The 19,256-nt window shown below is 43.6% G+C and overlaps 1 protein-coding gene across 3 annotated transcripts in view; it reads right to left on the bottom strand.

Annotated features, from left to right (window-relative positions):
* LOC137465267 (phospholipid-transporting ATPase ID-like) overlaps window positions 1-19,256 on the bottom strand; it is an 83,945-nt gene that overhangs the window by 35,244 nt on the left and 29,445 nt on the right. For all 3 annotated transcript variants that reach the window (XM_068177217.1, XM_068177216.1, XM_068177218.1), the window contains exons 3-9: window positions 16,277-16,335; window positions 6,295-6,408; window positions 4,101-4,199; window positions 3,155-3,216; window positions 1,505-1,577; window positions 1,264-1,334; window positions 47-129 (exon numbers count right to left, since the gene is read on the bottom strand). In XM_068177217.1, the coding sequence (XP_068033318.1) occupies window positions 47-129; window positions 1,264-1,334; window positions 1,505-1,577; window positions 3,155-3,216; window positions 4,101-4,199; window positions 6,295-6,408; window positions 16,277-16,335 (561 nt within the window). The remainder of the gene's footprint in view (window positions 1-46; window positions 130-1,263; window positions 1,335-1,504; window positions 1,578-3,154; window positions 3,217-4,100; window positions 4,200-6,294; window positions 6,409-16,276; window positions 16,336-19,256) is intronic.

Here is a 19,256-nt window from a genome sequence, read left to right as displayed (position 1 = left end):
AATTTGGGCAAGTCATCTGTAAAGTGAATTTTCCATTTATACTCACCATTGAACTCCGTCAGCTTCTGAAGATCTTCTCCAAGCTCTGCAGTGACTGTTAGTGCCTGCTTCACCTTCAGGTTTGTTTCACTGTGACAAATAACATAAGAAAAAAACATTAACTGAAAGTCATATGTGAACTGAAAGCTTTCCTTGAAAATCACTTCTGCTCTTGAGGACAGTCTTCTTCCTTAGACATCTGATGGACTGTGATACTGTACATCTGTTTCACCTGGCCAAAGGGTGTAGATTGGCTCTTTGAGTTGCAATGACAGGAATTCAGAGGAATTCTGAGCATGGTACCAAAGATGAAGTGGCTCTGTCTTCTTAATTTTACCACAGAGCAGTGCACTCTCTACCATGTCACTCATGACACATTTAAACCCAAGGTATCTAAGCATATATGAGAGCTCTGAATTTTTTCTCCCATGGTATTCTGATCTGGAAGATTACTTCAGTCCTGGGACTAGCTGGCTGGGGAGCTGGAAATGCAATGTCAAAAGCATACTGCATTTGTTCAGGGCCTCTTAGAAGTGGCACTTGTGTGTATGAAAACTACAAACCCATTTTCAGCAGAAATCACATAGGGAAAGTCCAGAGGGCTGTCTGCAGGGTCTTGGGAGAGACACAATTTCTTGAAATCTCTGGTCTTGCTTAGTTGCTCAGACTGTTGCTAGTTCTGAGCAATGCAGAAAGGGTAATGCAAACTGGGTGATAAAGATGACTCAGCTCCAGTTTATTCCAATTAATACAAGTTGCAGCTCTCTGGTTTTGTAGCTAGCTGTGTCCTGGACTGAACAGCTTTTGGAAGCCTTTGCTGTGTGCTTGCATTGATATTATTCTATTGCAGACCAAAGGAGATTACCAGAGTTACTCATTATGGTTATTTCACTCAGATAATGTTTCTCAAGGAAAATACTAGAGGAGAGAAAAGCAGCAGCTTCTGCTGAGGATATTGCAGGGACATGTGTCTAACTAACTCTCAGTATTAGAAGAGCTGTCACTGAAAAGTAAAGTCCCCTCCTCACATGACATTTGCACTCAAAAAGCAAAAGTATCCACCAGAAAACGTTACTTTCAAGATACCTACGCAAAGTTTATTCTACATGCTATGAAACTCTTGCTACCAAAGCTATTGCAGGTATGCCTGCAGCACCCAGGGTCACCAGGAACGTGGCTTTGCAGTGATGGCAGTGGTTGCATGCCAGGGCCAGGCTCACTCACCCGTCCAGCTCAGCTGTCTCGATGTACGTCAGGCTGTGTGGCTCACTGCTCGACAGCAACAGGAGATCAGCCTGAGCACAGAGAGACAGACAGACTTGGCATGAATTTCACAAAGGCAGCAGACATTGCAGAGCAGTGCTGCTTGTGGCTACTGCCACATCATCACTATGACTGATTTTCTTGTGAGTGATAAGAGTGGAAGAGATTAACTGTGATCAGGATAGAGACAAACGGTACTCACTGTCACAAAGTTGTTGTTTTCTAGTTTTATTATATCCCCCACTTGGACATTCATCCATTTTTGCTCCTTTAACCTGCAAGGAAAACTCCAGTAAGTAAGCACATATAGCAAAAGCTGCTTGGGAAAGTGGGGAACTTAGCTCTGCTCCTGGAGCCAGACCGTAGGTGCCATCAGGACTTGGGAGCAGGGCCTGCCATGATGTGTCCTGATCAATGGCTGGAAGACCACCATAGTACAAAAAAAAAAAAAAAACCCAAAAAAAAACCCACCAGAACTCAGTAAAAATCAATAAAAGCAGTAGTTGGGCTAACCCATGCTGGGTTGAGACCAAGCCCCACAACAGTATTACAGTCCATGTGCACTATCCTTGTCCTTGTCTCTGCAGTGACTACTCCCTTCCTTCTCTTAAAGGGCCACATTGCCTCAAAAAACCCTCTCTGCTTTGTGTGAGAGACTTCATCGGGGAAAACTGCAGATTGTGTGAGGTTTTCTTAGTGGTACTAAGGGCAAGAGTAACCAGTTTTCAGGAAGGTCAGCACAGGTGCTTTGGCTGTGCACTTGCCTGTCTGAGCCATGTCTGCAGCAGTCTTCACAGCATTAAGCCAGATGTGCATACAGGAAGCCAGCTAAACTGCAAGCACCAACACAGCCAAGATAGTTGTACATGAAAATTCTAGAGGTGAGAAAAGATCAGTCTCAAAGCAGGACTGGGATCTAAAGCTTGAACTCAGTTCAATCTTGCTTATTCAGTGTTGGTTAGAGCTGGACAGGATATATGGTTTCCTGGTTTTGAAAAAGGCAAAACATTATAAAATTTCTGTGTCAAAATTTGTTTCCTAGACACAGTAACTAATACACAGTAAACTAAGAAACTGGTTTACTTAGCAGAGAGCACAAAAAAACATGTCCCTAGACTTCAGTTTCCACTTATATTTTTAACTGTTTGATCATCTGTTGGAGTTTACACAATGTACTGATATCTGTAGTGTGGAAAAAAGTCACAAAATACTTCCCAGCTGTCTACAGCTGTGTCCTGTGCATAGTTGGACTCCACGGAGCTGCAAGCACATCTGTCTGCCATGAAAGCCAAAGCCTCTGCTATTTTTTCTGCAGGAAAGAACAGTGCTAGCAGTACAATGTCCAAAGCACGCAGCTGAAATGTTTTGGGTACATCTAAGCCAGAAGTGCTAAACACACTCGAAGTATAATGAAGTGTATGAAGGAGCTATTCCAGCTTCTTAATTTGAAATATCTTGTTGATAATGCCTAGTTTTGCTTAATGCAAAATAAATGCTATGAGTATAAATGGATCCAGAAGATAGCTTTGCATGTTACTTGTGGGGTAAGGAGTAAAGTAATACAACACTCTGAAATTCTTACTTAAACATAAACACCCATGAACAGAGAAGGACTTTAGGTTTTGTCAGCACAAGGTCACAGCCATAATGTCTGCACAGATTCTGGTACTGTGTCTAGGGTTTGTTAATCAGACACATAGTCCAAAACTGCATGATGAAGTAGTGGTATGAAACACAATTCAATTTTAAATTGTTTAGTGACTGTTGAGAATCACACATACACACACAAAAATAAAAAATATTTACTAATAAAATGCTTTTCCCTGTGAGAACTACAGAAATAAGGACTTACATGCCATTGATCAGGACCTGGACTGGGCGGTTGTTGACGTGTTTGTCGCTTTTGTGTCGATTCTGAAAATTGGATCAGAAGGTTAAAAGGCAATTCCAGGAAACCATACACAGAGGAGCCGTAGGCAGTTCATTAACATTTTAGGTTTCCACCCAGCTGGCTGAATGGGTCAGGCAGATTAGGGTCACGACTGAGTCAGTGTCCAGCACATGTTTAGGGCAGTGACACAGAGCATAATCAGACTGCAAAGGGCAACAGGCAATACTGGGTTTGCTCTTGGAGAGAAGAAGGAAGGTAGAGCCTTACATGTCACTTTAGCACAGCCCTGACTCAGCTGGCATTGCTCCCACCCACCTCAGTCTGTAAACACCAGAGAAATTCATTCCTCTGCTCTCATATGGAAAGTAGCCATTGATGTTCTGGCATTGCTCCATTGAACATCAAAATCATTTTAATAATGAGAGAAAATCAGATGCCAAACTCAGCTCTAATATCACTCTGTGAAGTCAATTGGGATTTTGACCATTAGCTCTGATGGCAGCAGACTTTGGCCAAATCAGAGCAAGTTTGAAAAATCACAAGTGGGTTGAGCACTTGCTTCCTACCAAATTTGTTTTTCTCCTAAATTGTACTAGATGACAGAGGATAAGTTCTCCAAAGTGGAAACCTAAGAAAAGATTTCTGTACCTGCATCCAGACATATCTATGAGTGATCATATTTTCAGACATGCTGAGCAGTTTCAGAGAAAGCCAGTGGAGCTGCTGAGCTGTTCATCAATTTGGAAATTCTAGCTCCTGTTTCAGTAACAAACTATAGGTTTTAGGGACTTCATTTCAGACACCATTTGAGTGCCTGCCACCACTTTGTTTAAGCAGTTTATTTCAGTTACTGTGCTGAAGAATCGCAGGCCAACTCCAAAGTACAGGTCAGAAATACAGATCTTACAAAATCATCAATGGCATCCTTGACTCCTGATACAGCCAGCACAAGCACCAGGGGCACCACTGTTGTAAACCAGGCCAGTGAGGAAATCTGAGGAATCAGCTGTAGGAAGAAAAGATCTGAGTTAAGACATTTCCTGCCAGTTCAGAAAACCACTGCTTCCTAATCAAGCTGCAGACAACATTTTTCTATATCTGAATAAAGACAGAAATGTAGCTGCAGCCCTGATATGTGACCCTCCACCCCCTCAAAATGTGGGAGAGCCAGGGAACCCATGCTTTCCTTACAAAACCAGCTGTAATTTAAGTTAGAAAAATTGAGCTGTCAGAAAGTGTAGTGGGTTGTTCTTTATTGTTGTTTGCAGAATTAGGATTGCCAAATCCCCAGGGTATTTCTTTGGAAGTACTGACATGGGCAAGCCCCCTGTGAGGGACTCAAGAGCTATCAGAGCAAAACCAGCTGTGCAGAGCCCTCAAAAGCTTCTGTTCTGTGTTTCAGTAACTTCTCACATTTTGCTGAAGTAAATTTTGCATCAATGGACAATGCAAGCTGTTGCCAGGGCTGACCTTGCTCTCCCAAGAGCAGCACAGCCACTTTGTTTCCTACATCTTTAACAGTGAGAGGACCAAAGAGTCAAGGGTGATTCTCTTAGGCTGTCCGTCATGCAGAGGGAGATGTCCTACTCCCACACAATTCTCCCCTTCCTCTAGAAGTGCAGCACCAGGGATGGAAGCAATGTGAAACCAGCATTAGTGTGTCCCTCAGTTTGGATCTGGGAAGTGTCAACTCCACGTGCGTTCTGAAGTTGATATTTATGCACTGTCATAGCCCAGATCCTACAGGCACCATAGCCCTGCTCAGCTGTGCAGGCTGCAACTACTGCCTTTTCACCTGCCTTGGAAAACGCATGTCCCACTGGTCTGTGCCAAAGGAGGGGGAGACACAGTCCCCACAGCCTGCCCATCACATCCACACTTGATGCAGGAATAGTCCCACAGGGATGGAGTGAGAAATATGTAAACTAATGCCTGCCCTCTTTAGGCTACCTTGATGTAAAGAAAAGGCTGTGTGCTTTTATATATAGTCAACCCTAGATGGCCTAGCAAAACACACAGTGGAATAATTAAAGACAAATACTTTGAAATGCCATGAATTTGACAGACAAACAGCTAGAGTGCAGTACAACAACACAGGAACTGTGCTCTCAGCTCAGCTGAAAAGGCACCGTCTCTTGAAAAATATAGATGCACTGTAATTTCAAAAATTCATTCCCCGTAAATAAGCAAAAGAGATCATATGTGGTTTGCTGAAGGCTTAACCACATTTCACCTATGCTTTTTTGAGCTGAAATTATATTAAAAAAGCATTTGAAACGGGTTATTTTGCAAATTTGTGTGCAGTGAAATGATCAACTTTAAAACATTAAGCTTGAAACATGATCAAAATTATACCCTTCTTTTGATAACATGTATTCTGATATGACTCAACAATGGCAGAGTACACAGCAAGGTGCAAAGGGGCAGAAATCCTGATATCAGTTTATCCGGTGCGTTCAGCTTTCAGGGTATCATTAGCAACAGTGATGAGCAAAGTGCAACACAATGCCATTGCAATCCACAGGGTTCAACAGCGCTGCCAGTGTCTGGCACACTCCATACTGGACACCTTCCTCACCCTGGAGAAGGGAGCAGCAATCTCCAGCTTTATGCAAACTAGCCACAGCCTTGAGCCTTTCTGATGTTAACTCCTTCCTTCCCAGGGAAACACCACAAATGTGTGGTTACAAATGTGGTGTCCTTCTTACTGTTCTTACTGTTTTCCTTTGTGGAATTCACCTTAAAATCTATGGGTAAGAGACAACTTGGCTTTATACTACACGATGAATAAGTAATGCAAATCTGAGGACAGCCAGGAGCATTCAAAGGTAGACACAAAGGGATAGTAGGGCAGGGCATGAAAAAGTTGCACAATTTGTTGAAAACTAATTAACTTTTCTCCTTCATTTAGTTCAAACCCTCATATACAAAGGTAAAAGAGAAAATTGCTTTTTTCTGCCCTACTTTCTATGTGCTGTTAGATTTTACTAAGATGCTAATTCACACCAGGAATATAGCCTGCACTTCATTACACCTGTCAAACATAAACTGGCTTTGATAACAGAGAACAATCTGCTGGAAACAGCACAGTGATTTCATACCTGCAAAATCAGCAAGAAAAGGAAGTAAGCATTGGCTATTCGCTGAAACTGCTCAAACAGGTTGAGAGGCAGGAAAGTGAAGAAATTGTATTTCGATGTTTTAATTGAATTGTTCTGTAGGGAGAAAAATGAAAATAAGTAGGATTGGTAAAACAGGAAACAAAATTTCAGCACAACACATTTCAACTGTGTCTTACTTGCTTATATTTAGCAATAGCATTGTTCCCAACAGCAGCTCAAAAAGCGTTTCCTTTTCCCCCTCACAATCATGCCAAGTCTGGATAAACAGAGAATTATTCTTGGAATGGGTGAAAACATGATGCTCAGCTTATGCCAGTGCTGCTGCAGGTAGATAAACTTGTATGTAGTTGCTCACAACATCTTCCCTTTATTATGAGTCTTCTTATTTACACAGTGCACAAAGAAAATTGAGAAATGTAACCAGAAGACAACAATTTTGCTATTAGCATCTACAAAGCAGGGTTTGAAAACACATGCCAGGTCAATCATCTGTAGCTTGACTGATGCTTTGTAAAACCCTGGCTGGACAACCCTACTGGAGGCATATGTCCTCCCAGGAGCAGAATATATCATTATTATTATCATAATTTTCAGTTCATTCAGCAAACTTTCAGCTCAGCAGCTTCAACGGGTGGCTTGTTTCTATTCCACAAAAATCACTAGGATGTGGCATTGTGCAAACAGTCAGTAATACAAGAACTCGCTATTTCAGTAAGTGAGCTGCAGCTCTGTTCCCTATTTCCAGTTTCCTTTTCTAATTTTGGATGGCCCCTCCACCCACAAGGAGTGGTTGCTCCCCAGCCTATCTTTTGCAAACCACAGAAAGACATAACCTTGATATTGCAGAATGGGGTATTTTATTTCCCCGAAGATGAGAGTAGTCTGGTCCAATATGTGCCACCAGCCAGACAGGCTCAATGCATCCTACTGACCTACCAGCTGCTGCTGTCCCTTTAGTTTTCAGGTGTGCTAGACCATCTTTTCATATGATGCTTAACAGGTCCTGGTCCAGGTTTAGTTCTGGAAGAATGAATCCCCCTTGTTGTGAGAACATCTTAAATTTTTCCCCTTGGAGAGCTTCTGCTCTTCAGACAATGCCCATTAACCCCCTTCCACGGAACCTAAGGTGTGACAGAACAAGGAGGCAGATATGAAGCACACCTGAATTCCATAATAAAAATGCTGGTTCAACAGCAGAGAAAATGGTGATTGCGGTATTTGTAATGGCCTTTAGATATTGCTAAGCTGGTGGGAGGACAGAAGCTACTAAGTATGAATCACAGCCCACTTCTTATCCATGCATTAATCCGGGATCTCGACATCTACACTGACATGCATCAGCAAGTTTCCAGCACTAAACCAATTATTTCAGGTTACTACTGAAAGGTATTTGTGGGGGAAGCTCTTCCATTCTAGGCAGTTACTGGATTTCTCTTCCTTCAGACATACAGTACAGCGCATGTTCTTCAGCATTAAAAGCATGTTTTATCCCTTGGACAAGCCAAATGAGTAAATCTCTAAAAGGGCAGAAATTAAAACAGCCTTCATAGAAGAGCTAGCCAAATCCTCCTGTTGATTGCACTCCAGCAAGAAAATATATTTATCAGTGATCTTCATACATACAATATTGCCTGTCTTCCAGTATCATGAAGCTACCTGCAAGTGTGGTTAACTCTGTCTATGCCATGAAGTGTACTTAAATTTGGTTCATTTCAAAATCCTTAACTGTGGGGTATGTGTCGTGGACAGGCTCCATTGACTACTGAAACAGAAGCAAGGGGAAAACAGCATCCTCTGAAAACCCAGCATGCTAGGAATTAAATTGCTTGACAAGACTGTGTCCATCAGGCACACAGTCAAGCAGATTTTTTATGAAAGCTGGATCTAAATAAAGAAATCTGCCCACTATTCTAAGGACAAGTATTATGACCAATTACTTAAAGAAAAACCAGAAGATTATTGCTGCAGGAAAAAGTAAATGCAGGGGACTTGACCTTTTTGCGTCAACAGATTTCAGAGGGTTGCATATAACATGGGAAAAACTACTCAGTAAACACTCAGATAAAGTTTATAGATCTTTGCCTGCAAAAATCTCAGAAGGGAATAAGAAAAGAATGGGAGTGGTTTAATTCAATTCCTGCCTTCTATTTCTGTCCATTAATTACGTCAGGAAAATCATTGAATGAACCACAGCCATTCATTTTATTTCCTATTGCCATAAGACATGGTAAAAACCCCAGACATAACAGCTTCCAAATGCTTAACTGCAAGAATCTGGATAACCAGTGTTTTCTCCATAGTTGTTCAGGATCATGATATTGTTGGGCACACAGTGTCTTTTGGAACACTAGGGAACTTTAGACCTGAGGATAAGGACAGGGAGTATTATCATGGATATTCTCATTATTCTAGAATCTATAATTAAAATTAATCACCAGGAAAAAAAGAACCTGTAATTACTATAAATATTTCTAATTCAACACATACTTGTTCATGGACCTCAGGGGCTAAAGGCATATCAATAGCAAATTATAATGACAAACTAGAGAAAACTTCAGCCTTTCCAAATCAAAACTCTGCATTTCCACATCACAGATACAACTGAAGCACTAAGCAAGGTATCATATAGTCATAGAAATATAGAATGGTTTGGATTGGAAGGGATCTTAAAGATCATCTCATTCCAACTATCCCTGCCATGGGCAGGGACACCTCCCACTAGACCAGGTTGCTCCAGCCCGGCTTTGAATACTTCCAGGGATCGGGCACCCACAGCTTCTCTGGGCAACCTGTTCCAGTGCCCCAACACCCTCACAGTAAAGAATTTCTTCCCAGTGTCTAATCTAAACCCACCCTCAATTTGAAGCCATTCCTTTGCCCTGTCTGCTACATGCCCTTGTGAAAAATCCAACTCCATCATTCTTATGGGCTCCCTTCAGGTACTGGAAGGCCAGAGCTAGGTCACCCTGAAGCCTTCTCCAGGCTGAACAAACCCAATTCTCTTAGGTATAGATTATGTTTTCAGGTAATACTACAGGGCTGTGTGCTTTGACAGCTCAGGCTCTTGGCCAGCTGCAGGGAAATCTCAGCTGGCCTCTGCTCTTGATTTTATCCTATTCTGTGATGCTTAACATCATCAAACCCTGTCACTCTTTAGAGCTGGGCCAGAACCTGACGCTGGGGTTGGAGGGGTCCTACGGGAGGCTGCATCACTGCAGTGCATTAAATAGTCCACATGCAGCCATCATTTCACAAGCAATGCTTCTAGCACATCATCTGCCTCACGGTCCCCACACTCTGCCTTCAGTGGGGGAGACTCCCATAGAAAAAAAGTCATGGAGAGGAATAATCTTTGTAATAGCAATTCGGTATTGAGAGGCCTTACTGAAACTTCTGGTTTTCCTATAGATTCATGAAAACCAGCAGTCCTATGGGCTAAGCACAAAGATGGGGATGGGGAGCTTTGCATTTACTCTCTGATCTGCCCTAGACCTCTGGTTGTCCAAGGGCAGTCCCTGCATGCACCTGTGTCCTAAATGAGCAGGTCTGAGCATGGTTACCCACAGTCAGCCTGAAGCTCTCCAGATGCGAAGCTTGACACCAGAGCAATGTTGTCTGTGGGTGAGGGATTATTCTCATCTGCTCTTTTCAGGGGCTAGATTCACACCTCCTGGAGGTGTGACTCCACCAAAATGCTGTCCCTAAGAATAGTGCTCATCTCTCCACAGTTACACAAGTCCAGATCTGGCGGATGAGCTGTTACTTTGGGGGTGTTTTCAGAAGCCTGCCTGTGACGTCCAACAGCAAGCAAAACTCAGCAGATGGCTCCTACCTTAGATCGCTGAGCAAACAAATCATCTCCTTGCCATAAAAGTCACTAGAAATAAGAGACAATGATGCTTTTGTGGCTAGATTACAGGTGCTAAGGGGTATGGCAAGGTATTGACCCTCTGAATTTAAACCCCTGGCTCAGTGACATAATAGTTCCCAGCAGCTGGACAACACAGCCATAAGTAAATTTTAGCAAGACTTTGGTGACCCCACAGGGAGGTGTTATGCCACAACACTTGGCAATTCCACAGGTACTTGTGTAGCACAGACCAATGGAACAGCTGAGCAGCAGAAATGTCTTTTCCAGGTGTTTTGGTAAAGCCTTATCAAGGAGGTGGCAGAAGTGCAATTCCATGGCACTCTGTTTAACTGCAGCAGTGCCATTGCAAAGAACACAGAAGCCATAAGCAGAAATGTGACCACAGGGCTGTGAATGTGCTCATGAAAATTTTTAATAAACTCATGTAACAGCACATATGGTACCACCAAGACTTTGTTTTCTCAGGGAGTACAGAACAGTCAGACCAGATCAGTTTTAAGACTCCCAGGTTCACTGACTTATTCCTGATGGTAGGCAGCAGCCCCAGCTCAAGAGAAGACTGATAAAAGCCAAAAGGATGTGGTGGTGTTAATCTGGTCCCTGTAAAAGTCCCTGTAAAAAAGTAAACTCCCAGGAATAACAGACTGGTAAAACACTAGAAATAAAAATGCCAATTTCCAAAGCACAGTTCTCTTTTCTTCCCTTTTCCTTTCTTCCCCCCAATTTTCTTTAAACAGAAAAAGGATAGGAATGTCTAACATATGCAACCCCTCGACCCTCTCTTGACAGCACTAATGAAGTGAGTTCCAGGATCTCATCACATGTTGGGTATGCCATAAAAATCTGTAGGAAAGCATGATCACTGGTTGTGTTTTTCTATGTTGTTCCTTCAGTCTGGTGTCACCCCATTAATGAGCAGTTAATCATCAGTGTGGTGAGTGTCCTTGTCCTGGTGGTGCAAAGGATGACACATGGCTTGACATCCTCATGTCATTGCTCACAGACAAGCCAAGCACAGTAACCTAAAAGTCTTGTCTCTTAGGCATCCCCTTTGACAACACTCTGCTTTCCTCTGGCTTGGCTCAGTACCTGAAGCCTGCTGCCTGGCAGGAAGCAGGAAAGAAGGAGAGGGCAGAGCACTGCTGAGTGGTGCAAAGGAGACAAACTCCAAACCACTGTTTTCTTTATGGTCTCACACAACAAGACTCCCAACCAGTGCAGTCAGAGTATTCTCTCCACTTGACTTAATCTGATGAAGAGTGGAAGACTTGATCCAAAGGAGTCTACAGACTTCACTGAAGACCACATCTCGTACAGCTCAATATTTAGGTGCTTCTCAGGGGCCTGATATGCCTTGAGGACCTTGACCTCACCTGGTGTCTCCAGACACAACCCCTGTCCAGAGCTCAGGAGTTCACTTAAACTCAGCCATGAGCCTTCTATCCTCACCTGAACTATGCTGTAGAAGTCCCCATCTCCAGGCTGTCATCTGTCCTAGTTTCCCAGATATATCTATCCAGTTCTACTTCCTTGATGGACCTTGGACCTCTGGTATAGATTTGTATTCAGGCCACTTCTGCCTGGGCTCCCTAAGAAGGCCCTGGACCTAGTTCATCACCTCACCTTGTCTGGAATGGTCAGGATGGACCCCATCACCAACATCCTGCCCTGTCCCTGCCAGCCAGATGCTGCAGGACTGCACCCTGGCCAGTGAGAGCTCTGCCTGAACTCGGATCACCTTCACTTCCAGCTTGTCTTCTCTCGAAGTACAGCCCCACTCAGGCTGCTCCCTGACAGTGCCTCAAGTGCTCTTTGGATGGATCCAACTTACACCTTACTGAAGAGCAGTGCAGGTTGCTGCTTGTACCTATGTGGATATTCTCAGTTCAGTCAGAGAGAAAAAGAGAAGGTTTTCTAACCAGGCGAGAGCCTGGGAGACAGTTGGGAAAGAATGTAAATAATTCTCTAATCTATCTTGTTGTTCACATTGTTTATAGATATGTTCTGCCACTGCGCGTCATTCACTGCACACCAGTGGTGTGAGTTTTTTTACTCTAAGACCAATGAAATTAGTCCGCACAACGTTCTCTATAAATAGAGCGGTGCATTTGAAATAAGGTGGAGTTCATTCTCTTTGCCTTCGATTTGGAGTCATTTTCGTTCCCATCCTGCTCTATGGCGACATACCTATTCCTTCAGGGACCACTGAGACCACTTTTCACTTCACCAGATCACACTCCCTTCCGCCTTGAGCATGAGGGACACTGGGAAGCATTTGCAGGTTGAGACAGGAAGAGAGGGCAGCTGGTGCCACAACCCTGACCATGCCGATAAGGTCCTTGAGGATCTCATACCAGGCAGCCTTCTGAGATCAAAGAATGCAAGCACAGGAGGTGGAGCAGAGTCTGAGCCACTACCCGAGCTCCCTGCTCTCCAATTAAATTTCAAACAGATAAGAACCCAGCTGCTGATCCAGCCCAGGCAATGTGTATTGGCTATAGGAAGTTATATACATCCCTCCTATTTCACTAGAGACTTCATCAGGTGACCCGAGTCCAAGCAGCCCCCTTGCTGCTGGTCTTGATGAAAGAGTGCTGGTTTGACCCTGGGTCCTGATCCAAGATGAAATTTGTCATTGACTCACAGGCCTTGCATTTCCTTTCCTATTGTCTGAAAGCCAATTTCAAAGTTGTTTTCGCAGCCCTTCATGACGTCCCAGTGCAGCTGTGTTAAATTCCAATGTGAAAGCAAAGAATTAAAAAAGTAACTAGGATCAGAGAAAATATTAAAAGCCTTCAGAAGAAATTTTCCTCTCCAGAGTGTTGATGGAGAGCCCATCGTGGTGGACACACAGAGGCTGTCCCCTCTGTAGCTGTGTTGGGGTGAGTGAAGACAGATTAAGTTGATTAAAGGCCTTAAACCTTGCTATATTACATCTGCCACCCTGCTTTCCACTTTATTTCAGTCTTTACACAGAACAAACCTCTTTCTGAATTCAGGAAGGATCTTTCTCTCTGCATTGTGAATGAACACAGAATTAGGACCTGACTTTTCATTTTTACTGACCTATACTGAGCCCTTTTCTCTGCTGCTCTAAGTGCCTTTTCATGCCATTCATTCACACTTGGTTTCTGAGTCATTCCTAACTAATTTTGTGAGCTGGTGGGTAGTGTACACACCTTCACACTCAGCCCTTCCAGTTAACTGCACAGCACTTTGTTTTAAAGTTTGTTTAATTTTTCTAAGCCTTCTGCTCAACTACTGAGGCTTCGTGGCTGGAGAGGTGTGGCAGGCAGGGACACACTGCAGTTTAGCATCTCCTGTATTTTTTGACAGCTCGGGGAGGGAGTTTGCCTTCTGAAATCTCCTGCAAGTCGTAGAGTGATGGAGGTGGACATGCCCTTGCATGCACTGGCAGACATGGCTTTCCACGGTGCAGCACCAGGTTCCTGCGAAGCTGGTTTGAGCAATTCGGGAGTCTTGCTTCATACCAGGAGGGCCACCTTTCAGCAGCTGCCAGAGATGATGTCAGACTCCACACACAATAGAGTTTTCAAGTCTTTATCAGTTCGTCTCTTCTCCTTTCACAGATATCCTGGAGACTTTGCACTGGCAAGGGACTAAGTCCCACCAGGAATAGGGATATTCAGGGACAACACACCCACCTCTGGTTGTACTTTCCCACCTCCCTGTTCTTGCTGAGATAAAGAAGGACAAAACACTTCTGTACCTTTGATCTGTGCCTACATAATAGAAACTGTCCGTTTAGTGAAAGGCTCATATCTTCACAGGAGGTGGGACAGAAAGCCTGACTGCAGCAGTAGGTCAATACACAACATCTAGGCTTGCATTTCCCTTTCTTTTTCCTTATTAGCCTTTCTCAGCAGCTGCCTCACCCTAAAGAAACATTTACTGCCTCACCTAGCTTTGTTGCAAGAACCTGTTCCATAGGTTTTATGGCTAATGTAGCCTTAAGTTACCAAGAAATCTGATACTCAGTCCTGTGACTTTTACTATCTAAAATACTTTTAAAGCTTTGTTATATAGGTGGGTTTCCTTTGGGTATTAGTGGTCCTTTCCCCCTGAACCACATCCTAGTGCTTAGCAGAGCAACCCCACCATGATGACACAAATCTGAATGTGAGGAAGGTACTCAAATTTAACCCTTGCCTGGAAGAGCTAACTTTCAGGAGCATCATAGATATGTTATGGGAGGATGCCAGGAGACTATCTCTCGTTTTGTCATTTCCATATTCATCAGCAATCTACAGCATAGGATGTAAAGTAAGTTATGAGCAAGGTTAGTTCTTTTCATACACCATAGTAATATGGAGTTAATAATTTGAACTTTTGTGAGGACTTATTGGAAATAAGCAGCCCAGGACATGATGTGCAGTCCTGTACAGTTAGGGCAATTCTTGCACCACTACCTAAAGTCTGTGGGTACCTCACCATCCACTCACCACTTCAAGGCTTGGCTCTTTTTGGGCAGTTTCCTGGATTTCCTAATCCTCAGTCTACACAGGACTCCAGAAATCAGAGCCATGGCTGACTAAAATGAGGGACATGATTATCAAAACTCACTGCCAAGTTTTAACATATTATACTGAGCTGGCTTTTTGGCTGCCTTCACTTTATCACCTAATCACAGACTTACCGAAATTCTGAAGTGTTCTCAAAGTTGTCTACTTAATTGTGGCTATTTGCAAATCCTTGGGCACAATCAAGCAATCAGCTGGGAAGCAGTGTCATGCAAAGTCAGTTTTCTGAATGGCTTTTCACAGAATTAGGCACAGAAACAGAAGAGTTGCTTGTTCCCTCTACCCTGACATAACTGCCCATCTCCCTCCTACTTTCTTGTCCCACTACTGCACATTGCAATCATTCATTGGAAGATGACAAAACCATATGTAGTAGCAATGCCCATCGAAGCACACTACTGACAGGCTGTGTGCAAATCAAGTTCACTTCCCCAGTCTCAAATCACCAATCTTGATAAGACATTCATGGTGCATAGTACTTCACAGATATTAACTGCCATGCATTTAATATTTAGGACACATGCAGCAGCTCTGGACCTTGGGACTCTCTAACCCATGTTCATGGCTGAAAAGCAACCACTGAAAACCACCATGTTGCCATCAGTCAAACCTGCTGGCAAGTCATACTGTCCCCATCACAATAAATTATTGTGTTCTAAAATGCTTCGTTTTTTCACCTCTTGCCAAGAAAATACTTGTGTTGTTCCTAAACCAAAACATGATTCAAAGAGCTCCCGAGTAACTGCATGATTAATTTCACCACTGGAATTCAGATGTTCAAAGAACAAAAATTCACAAAATTCACTTTGGTATTAATTGGCAGCTGCAAACACTTTGAAAGAATGCAGCTTCAGGGTGGCCTCACAGAGGGGATGTCCCTGCAGGCAGGCAGGACAGATCTAGAAGCTGAGCTAGCCCTCCTCTGCACACAGCATCAAAAAATGGTCCACAAGCTTTGGAAATGAAGTTGCCCAAGGGGCTCCCCAGGAAATTAGCCTGACAGACATGGGACACAGCCAGCCAGTGTCAAGATGCACTTTGGAATTACAGATTTCATGGCACAAAGTGAACCTAAGTAGGCTGTTAAGAATCTGGTAGAAAAACTGGCAGAAAGCCACAAGGGCCAGATTCAAAACCTTCCTGACAGAGATGATTTCACTGCAAAAGCTGAGGAACTGACACATTTCCTTTCATGTTTTACTTTAAACGGAGACAAATTTCCACAGAAAACTCCCCCCAGGTTCCATTATTAAAAGGCCTTGGAGCCTGATCCTGCAAATGCTTTGACTCACAAATAATTTTCTGTAAGTGTGCAAAGTCAGTGTGTCATGCTTTCCCAGAACTGGATCTCCTTCAGCTGCCTATTTTTCAGGCTGACTTAGCAGCAATCCACCTCTGATGGTTCATCTGGCTTGTGTTTGCCTGGTTTGCAGAGCCATAGCTGGCATGCAGTTCTGTTCACCCCTTTGAAACAACACTTGAGACATGAAACAGATGCAGCTACATCTGTGAATACATCTGCATGAAACAACATACACTGGTTACTTACAGCATATTCAAACTGCAGATTAAAATCCCGGTTGTTTGCTTGAAGTTGTCTCTCTTCCTCTGCAAAGAGAAGAAAACACATCAATCACGCTGGAGGGTAAGCAGAGTCAATACAGATGTGAATGGAGCATCAGAAGATGCACGCAGAGCTGCTAGAAGGGAGTGACACAGTGAATCGGAGCTCTGTGCCAACAGCCCCATGTCAGGGACCTGGGGTGGCTGGTGACACTGATGGAGCTGCACTGTGGACTGGTACCATGGTACTCTTAACACCATGGAGCAAGTCTCCTCCACCCACCACTCACTGCAATGCCAGTGCCTGCTCAGGTTGTTCATGTTCTGGGTAGGAGATCCCACTTAACTAGTGGTGCTCACTCATCCTGCCCTGCTCCTTCTCTTCCCCTGAAGTCTCTGCAGCTTTTGCCATCAGCCTACAGTTGGTGCCCTTCTTCCAGCACAGGTGCATTTCTGATCATCATCCCACTGATGGGACACCATCCCCACAGCTGTCATGAAATCAAAAATTACTGGAAGGATATCAAAGGGTCATCAAATTTGTCCTTTACCTCAAAGCAGGGTCTTGCCTCTCTTCCCCAAAAATGACATAGAAAGCTCCAGCAACACCTGTTCTTCAACTGCCTATTCCAAGACTGAAGTCTCCTACCCCTAGGGCAGTTTCCCCCTGCATTATCTAACGTAAGACTCATTACTTCAATTTCAAGAGGTTTTGTCTTCTCCTGGAGGGTGAAGGGTCAAAGGTGAGGGAGGGTCAAAGATGGTCTTCTGCTTCCCCTAAGTTCCTTGTGCTACTTGCCAAGGACACAGAGTACAGACAGTTGAGGGAGGGGATTGTCCCACTCTGTTCTGCACTGGTGCAGCCTCACTTGAGTCCTGTGTGCAGTTTTGGGCACCACAGTGTCCAAAAGGTATAAAAGCTATTCAAAAGAGACCAAAGGAGGGTCATGTGGATGGTGAAGGGAGTTGAGGGGAAACCACATGAGGAACACCTGAGGTCACTGGGTCTGTCCAGCCTGGAGAGGAGTAGACTGAGGGGAGATCCCATCGCTGTCCACAACTTCCTTGGGAGGGGAAGAGGAGGGGCAGACACTGCTCTTCCCTTTGGATGCCTAGTGAGAGGACCAGAGGGAATGGCCTGAAGTTGTGTCAGGGGAGGTTTAGGCTGGATATCAGGAAAAGGTTCTTCACCCAGAGGGTGGTTGGGCACTGCAACAGCTCCCCAGGGAAGTGGTCACAGCAGCAAGCCTGACAGAGTACAAGAAACACTGGACAATGTTCTCAGGCATAAGGTGTGGTTCTTGGGGCTGTTCTGTGCAGGATTCTGTGATTCTGTGATTCCAAGTTCACTACATACTGAAGGCTTTTATAATTACACTAGCCTTCCCAAGGGTAAGCAGCTCCCGTTTCTTCATTCACTTCTTATGCATTAATCCATCAGAAGGAACATCACCCTTGGTGCTCTCCAGTGGGCTTCACAGCTAGTTCAGCCCATTCTGAATGGATGCCCAATATGGGTCATGGTTTGCAGCTGAGGCCTTACCAAAGCTGACCAGGGCACAAGGGACATACAACTTTCCTTGCAGACAATGCACATGGTGCATAAGAATTCACTCAGGAGTAATTTAAAGTAACATCCTTATGCACCACCAGCACACAGAGGATGGCTTCCCAGAATATGTTCCATTTTGGCAGTTCCTTTCTGGCAAAGCCAGATGCCTCATCAGGCAATGCAAATCTTTCATTTGTCCTTGCTGAACTGCATCCAAATTCTTTCAGACTATTTCTCCAGCTAGTCAATTCCAATCTTATCTTTCAGTGTGCTTGTAGCTTTTGCCAGCATGGTGCCATTCACAGATGTACTAAAGTGTGTTCTTTATTCTGTCAGCCAAGATGTAGAAGTAAATATTGAATACCAGACTCAGGATGGGATATACCCCTGATGAATCTTTCAAGTTTCCTTATCAGTCATCAATATCTACTGTTAATGTCTTCTTTTTTTTTTTTTTCTGAAAAATCTGGCACTCACAGTTTTGTGATTTTATCTCAAGCATGTATCTCCAGCTTACTTGTAAAAATGCCACAAGTGACAGTCAAGATTCATGGCAGCTATTGGAGGCTTTTTCAATAGCCCTCCAGCTACCACTAAAACAGAATTAATTTTGTTTTGATGCAGTTTTCAGGACTGCTGACTGTTAATCATCTCTTCCCCACACACACACTCCTAGTTACTTTGAAGTGGTTCGCTGTATTGTTTTAACCTTTACTCAAGTGAAGCCAATTGCTCTGCTTTTCTTTTTTCCCTGTGCTTGCTCTCTTCCCAGTCTTCTGAAATTTGCCTGCCTGTGAGCCAGATTCTCAAAGGCAGAACTGCTCCAGGGCATACTTTACTTACCCAGTCAACCCATTCTCCCTCCATTCCAGCCCAAAACCTATCCATTTCTCTTCTGCTTTTGGCAAGAATTATGTTAGATATCTAGAGGGGAAAAGAAAAAAACCAACAAACACACCACAACAAAACCCCTCTGATTTCTTAGCTTTATTTGCTAAGATTTTTCCACTGAGCGTCCCCAGAGGCCCCAACTCTTACAGAATAACTTTTATTGCCCTTTACGTCCTTGATAGCCTTTTCTCACTTTGAACCTTTGCCACACTGTTTGTGCTGGATAAAACAAATGGTTTTGCACCTTCTAGAGGCATCCTTCCTTTGTCCGAAGCAAATTAAGAGCTTCTGATTTCACCATTTCACTCATCCTTCTGAGCCTTTCTCTGAAAGGTGGTAACTTATACATGTGCCCTTAATATCAATTAATAATATATGTGCCCTTAATATCAATTAATAATATATGTCCCCTTAATATAAATTATTTAAGGAAATGACCGCTCTGTCTAATTCTTCCCCCACCCTAGGATTCCTTCCCATGAGGTCTCAGCTATTAGTTCTTCATATTTATTGAAGGTTTCCT

Source organism: Anomalospiza imberbis, chromosome Z (assembly GCF_031753505.1).
Source record: "Anomalospiza imberbis isolate Cuckoo-Finch-1a 21T00152 chromosome Z, ASM3175350v1, whole genome shotgun sequence".
Lineage (NCBI taxonomy): Eukaryota > Metazoa > Chordata > Aves > Passeriformes > Viduidae > Anomalospiza > Anomalospiza imberbis.
Note: the sequence above shows the minus strand (reverse complement) of the source record. Positions and strands in the feature narration are given on the sequence as shown.